Genomic DNA, 6,021 nt, shown 5'->3' on the forward strand with positions numbered 1-6,021 from the left:
CACAGCCTGTGCTTGAAGGCCAGAGTGGCCAGGATCACTGCCGCTTGACATTCCTATCGAAGGAGGTAGCACAAACCAGAACAGGTACAGCTACGACAGACACAGAGTTGGCTCTGGAAATAAGTCATCTTTTTTTTTTTTTTTCCTTTGGTGGAACCGGGGATTGAACTCAGGCCCTTGAGCTTGCCAGGGAAGCGCTTATTCTGCTGAGCCATCTCCCCGGCCCCCTGGAAATAAGTCAAGATAATAAAGAAAGAGGAGGCCCTCTGAGCTGTGGAGGTGGGACACCACTACCTCAGAATGTACTTTTTGGTGAGAACATGTTGGAGCTCTCCAGAGCTCAGGACCCAGACAGCTACTCTGCTGGTCCTCAGGTGAGACAGGAGGTGAAACAATAAGCTAGAATTAATCTTTAAAAAGTGTTTAAAAAGTGTGAAAGAGTGCTTTTAAAAATAAAAAGTTAAGATAAACAATGAAAAAAAAATTTAAATGAAAGAAGGAACTTGAATCACTAAGTCAGGGAGCAACTTCCATGTAGAACACTAACATTGCAGCCCAAAGGTACTCCCTTGCAGAAGGCTTTCTCCACGCAGGACGTGTGGGTGGTCCCATGCTTTCTGTAATACGACTGCATCAAAGTGCCTAACCTGAACGACCCAGAGGTATTTTGGGAAACTGTGGGGCATAGGAGCACATGCCTGGACTCCCAGTCCCCTGAAGACCCTGTCTCCAATATATGTAAACTCAAAACTAGGAAGGCAGTAGTGTGTTTAGGAGGCTATTTTTTAAAGGTAGCTGAAATTAAAATTGCAATCAGTAATTTGAAAAACGTCATATAAATATATTTAAAGACAGAAAATAAGTAGTAAAGTACCACTATGCAGCAAATTGCTTATCTTACGGTTAGAAAATGCCAAGAAGAAGTAAACAGATTCTAAAGACTTACCATTCTGAAGCAAACACCTGCATGAGAAAAAGGAGAAAAAGAAACGTCAGTTTATCTTTTTAAAAACCTATATATTTCCACTCTCAACTCTCATGTGCTTACTAAAGAGTTATTAAATGAAATGAACAAAATCTTCACTACCTAAATGAACTCAAAGGGTGTTCTTCAAATTATTTTCTTTTAAAATAGATTATTTGGGGCCACGGAGATGGCTCAGTGGAATAAGCGCTTCTCTGGCAAGCGCAAGGTAAGTTCAATACCCAGTTCCACAAAAAAAAAAAAAAAAAAAGACTGGTAGTTGTCAGAGCCTGGGAGAAGAGAAAGTTCCAGAAAAAGAGCATGAGGGAGCTTTGGGGGAGGATGTGGCTGTTCTCTATCTCAACTATGGTGGTGGCTACAGAATACAAATCATGCCTGGGTTGAAAAAGTGAAAAATTAATTGGGAAGTCACAGGACATAGCTCAAGCCGCCTCTGAAAAGGCCAAAAGACACCACGTCCATGCCTAGCAGCGTCCATGCCCAGCAGCTGACCCTGGTAAGGGGATGGGGAAGATCAGTCGCTTAGAGAGCCTTACAGCTTTGCAAGCAGATTCGTAATGTTTCCTGGTGGCATTATACTGTACTGTCAGATGAAGGTGAAGAAAGAGAGCAATCAAGCCATACAGACAGGACAGTGTCCCAGCTGGGGTTTTTATAGGTCTGTAAGGACATTTCTAAAGATACGTGCAAATGTGGAGGGATGATGAGTGCAAAGTGCTGATCTTTAGTGAATCAGAGAGGCAATCTGAGGGCCGGCCAAATAGCTCAGCGGCCTGAAGCACCTGCAAGCAGGCCCAGCGGCCAGCCGGGGTTTAATCCCTGGACCTACCGTGTCGGCCCCGCCCCCAGGGTACGCTGAGAAAGCAATAGAGACAGGGTGTGGCGACACAGGCCTGTAATCCCAGCTCTTGGAAGGCTGTAAACAGGTTGATCACTATGAGTCCGATCTAGTAGTGAGACCCTGAACACCCTGCAAACCTTTCCCTAAAATACCAAAAAAAAAAAAAAAGGCAATCTGCTACAGATGAAGGAAACAATATTAGTAGATACAAAGAGAATCAGTAGAAGACTCAAGAAACTTCAGGCCACGTAAACCATGTAGAAGAAACAAAATAGGTGAGAAAATAGGCAGAACTATGCAGACAACAGTGGGAAGTCTTTTTATCATACGAGTAAAGGGGTCCCAGAACACAGTAAGACCCTGACCAAGAAAGTAGATTGAGTTGCGGTCAAGTGTGTGTTGCACACATTCTTGAGTTTCTCAACAGCTAACAACCCCACACGTTAACATTATGAAAAGAGAACGACATTAGCCAAAGCCAGAAAACCTTGGAAACACATGGTCTCTCCCTCCTAGAGTGGTGCGTTAACCGCAGCAGCTAAGGGCTCTTTCTCAAGCTCAAATTCCCTGACCGCTCCTCAACCTCCAGAAGTGGAAATTCCATGGGTAGAGGCTGTAAGTCTGTTTACATGCTCTCCCAGTGATTCTTAAACCCACTGAAGTTTAGAATCAGTGGCTGGCTCTACCTTGAAGGAAAACGTAGGTGAGATCTGAAAAGGGTTATTTCAGGCTAGAGTTTGCATCATAGACTAGGGCTGTGGCTCATGGCTCAGAGGTAGAGCATGCCTAACATGCGGGAGGTTCCACAGTCAATTCCCAGCTTCGCCAAAAGTTGCATCACAAAGAGGCAAACTAAAAGCATGAAGTAGCGAGCACCTGGCTGTCTGACGCACTTCCCACAGACATGGCTAAGGTGACTGTGGTAGCAAACCATGCGCTTGCATATCAACGTTGCCTCACCTATTTACAAGTCAGCAGTGCTACCCGAAAGAAACCAGGGGTGCTGCAGAGGCAAGCCCTTCTCTCCTGCACCTACCCGAGCCTGCTGTTGGAGCTTCTTACACTGCCTGGCACTTACACGCTCCCCACACCCTTGGGCCACTAGCACTCAGGGAGGGGAGGTGACACCTCACCTCATGCCCAGTGAAGAACAACACTTAGGAATCCCAGGAGCCCTCAGCTATCTATCCACTGAGGGCAAGAAGGGCCTCAGGCTTAAAGTGAATGAGCTTAAGCAATTTTTATAACAGGTGCTGAACACACGTAGGGCACTAACTGCAGGTCACAGGGGTAAGGAAGGTATCTACAATCTACTGATGGAGATTCTCTGTTCACACAATATAATCTAAGAATTACAAAGCTCAGATATTTTCAAGACATATCTTTAAGGGCTTAGGAGAGCGCTCAGTGGAGAATGTTTGCCTAACCTGTATGAGGCTTTAGTTTGATTCCATCACTACAAAAGAAATGTCTAATTCTAAATGCAAAGGATGTGTTTGACGAAAAGTAGACCTTAGAGTTGAGACTTCAGTCATGAGCAGAAATTAGAGTGCTAAGGTAATAGCATTCCAGGCGGAAGAGCTGTGTGAAGACCCAAGGTTGGGACTGGGGGACAGTTACATGCCACATGGTTACATATTCAAAATCAAGAATTCTCTCATGTTCAAAAGTATTTATCATCCCCAAATTTCACTGATGACTTACTGAAAAAGTCGATCTGCTCCTTTTCTAGAATGGGTAGAATGCTTTTACAACTAAAGCTTCCATAATCATTCGACTAATATACTGCAAGAACCCCCTCAACTGGCCCTCCTGTCCTTCACCCCCCTCCCCCGCCAACAGCACACTCTGCACAAGGCAGATGCGGAAGAGGTAGAGCTGAAGGGCTTCCTCTTCCAGCTTGACTTGAGCCTTTGACAGCTCAGCCTATTAATATGGCTTTACTTTTTATATTTTGTTTTTATACTTTTCTGCTGGATGGTTAAGACCAAGATAAAGCAAGATCTACATAGATTGATTTGTTTTTAATTCATGTGTATGTTCATTTGATTTAAATTTTCAAAGTTCTAAATTTAAAAGTATTTTTAACTATGAATAGTAAGGACACACATATTTACTTTTTTAAAATCTCAAGACAGTAAAAGTGCAGTGTTCACTTAAATTCAAGTGATATAATTTCAATCTAAGTTCATATTGTTTGGTAAACTAAAGCAGGCACTTGTGCTGTTGAGCTATATCCCCAGCCCTGGTAAGCCAGATAAAATAAGTGCAACTCATTACTTCAGGCAGTGATCAGACTGAGATAAATCATCTATGAAAGATTCAACATATACTTCATACAAACTCAGCACAGATGTGTTTTATAATGTATTTCATGCACAAGTCCCTGTGGCAGATACTGTTCCCAGTGCACACAGAACCCGCCTTCCCACCAGAACTCTGGCTGTCCCTGGTGAAGGCAAAGTGCCCCCTTCTGTTTCCCAGTCTTCCTTACCCCAGGGGGGCCAATGAGCTCAAACCCTTGTCCAGGCGTCAGGAAAGGCCTCCCAGGCACCAGCTGAACCAGGGCCACTGCACTCCTGCCCTTCCTCTACTTGGAGTAGCTGTGTGGACACAGTGGGCATTACAGAAGGCAGCTTCGAGCTGCAAGGAAGGACCAAGGAGATCCCGGCCCTGGCTCTGACTTCCCAGGAGCTCTGTCATGCCTGGGTTGAGGCAGGAAGCAAGGCCAGGACTGAGGGAACAGGAGTGGGTGCTGACCTGGGGATGACAGGGCTGTTCTGGAATCAGCAGTGATGGCTGCAAAGCACCGTGAACACTAAAGATCTCTCTTTACTTAGTGTTTATGAATCGCTCCTATATTTTTTAAATGGCGTGTGCACACACACAGGCGCGTGTGCGTGCGCACGCGCGCGCACACACACACACACACACACACACAGAAATGGAATTCAGAAAACAGAACTGGGTTGTAGTCCTTCCTACCTCTATGCAGAGAACAAGGTCTAGCGCTCTTCAGTTGTGCTTACCATGTCTCTATTGTTCCAAGCCCAGAGCACTCCACAGTGCAGATCGCCTTCAAGTATTCACACAGAGCCAAGGCGCTGAGCTCTCCTTAACTTTCACAACTTCCTCCGGAGGAGAAAACTTCGCTGTCCCCCCAGGAGGCGCATCATTAGCTTGACATTCCTGGCTACCCTCTACCTGACCCCTGACTCCTCCTCAGGATGTGCAGTGACTCAGCTAATGGGTAAGCTTAGAGGGGGATGCAGGCACACCCAGGCGCTTCTTCTTTCTGCGGGAAGAAGGCAGCCATGGGGCGGGCTCATCCCTCTGTCCGCCCTGCAGCTGCTCTCCCTGCGCCTGGCTGCGTGGGTTTCTTTCTGCAGTCTAGATCATCCCAAAGTCCAGCTGCCTGCAGAATGCGCCACACCGCCAAAACTCGCTCTGCTCTTGGTCTTCCTTGCCAATAGCTCTCATAATGACAACGGATGCTATTTACTGGGCTCTAAAGCAACACCCACCCTAAATCCCGAGAAGGAATCTGTGTCCAAGGGATTCAGAGACCAGCCCATTAACTTTCTGCAGAGCAGGGAATCCTCAGGAATCAGCTGCTCACAGCTCATAGCTCTTGGAATTTACCAGCACCTCTGAGACCCCTGATCCCTCTTCTGACGCATACTGTGCAACTGAAGACATCTATAAAAAAAGAAAAGGTGAACATGGAGACAGATTTCCTGCAGTTATCAGCGCTGGCTGGAACAGGGCACTCTCAGGGCAAGGCCTGTGCTGAGGAAGACGCTTCCCTGGGCTTTCGCAGCGCCCCGTGCCTCTTCCACCTCGATTGCTAAGGAGAAAGGAAGCAGCTCCCACACGCTGCTCAGGAAACTGGGGCAGCTATCACTCCCTCCGGTTGTGAAAGGCCCCAGAGCCGAGGCTCCACCACTTGCAACTGTTCCTCTGTTTGTGGAAAGATGGATCAGTGGAAAACAGGATATTTGCTTTGCAAATATTCTTTAAATCTACAAAGAAGTGTTGATATTTAAAGACACCATATGATGAATCAAATGTCAGCATCACTTAATGTCAAGTCGGATTTCTGTCCTGTGACGCTCTCCGTCCTGGGATCTGCCTGCCTATGTCACTTGTGAATGCAGGATGTGATCTAGTTACTTTCTTAGGAAGCAGCCCTCAG

General features: G+C 46.2%; 1 protein-coding gene across 1 annotated transcript in view; it reads right to left on the reverse strand.

The window, feature by feature from the left end:
• Positions 1–6,021, reverse strand: part of Acyp2 (acylphosphatase 2) — a 226,423-nt gene that overhangs the window by 209,376 nt on the left and 11,026 nt on the right. The window contains exon 2 of the mRNA XM_023703562.1: positions 947–963. Coding sequence (XP_023559330.1) covers positions 947–963 — 17 coding nt within the window. The remainder of the gene's footprint in view (positions 1–946; positions 964–6,021) is intronic.

The sequence above is a fragment of the Octodon degus genome, unplaced genomic scaffold (genome assembly GCF_000260255.1).
Source record: "Octodon degus isolate 3935 unplaced genomic scaffold, OctDeg1.0 scaffold00174, whole genome shotgun sequence".
In the NCBI taxonomy this organism is placed as follows: domain Eukaryota; kingdom Metazoa; phylum Chordata; class Mammalia; order Rodentia; family Octodontidae; genus Octodon; species Octodon degus.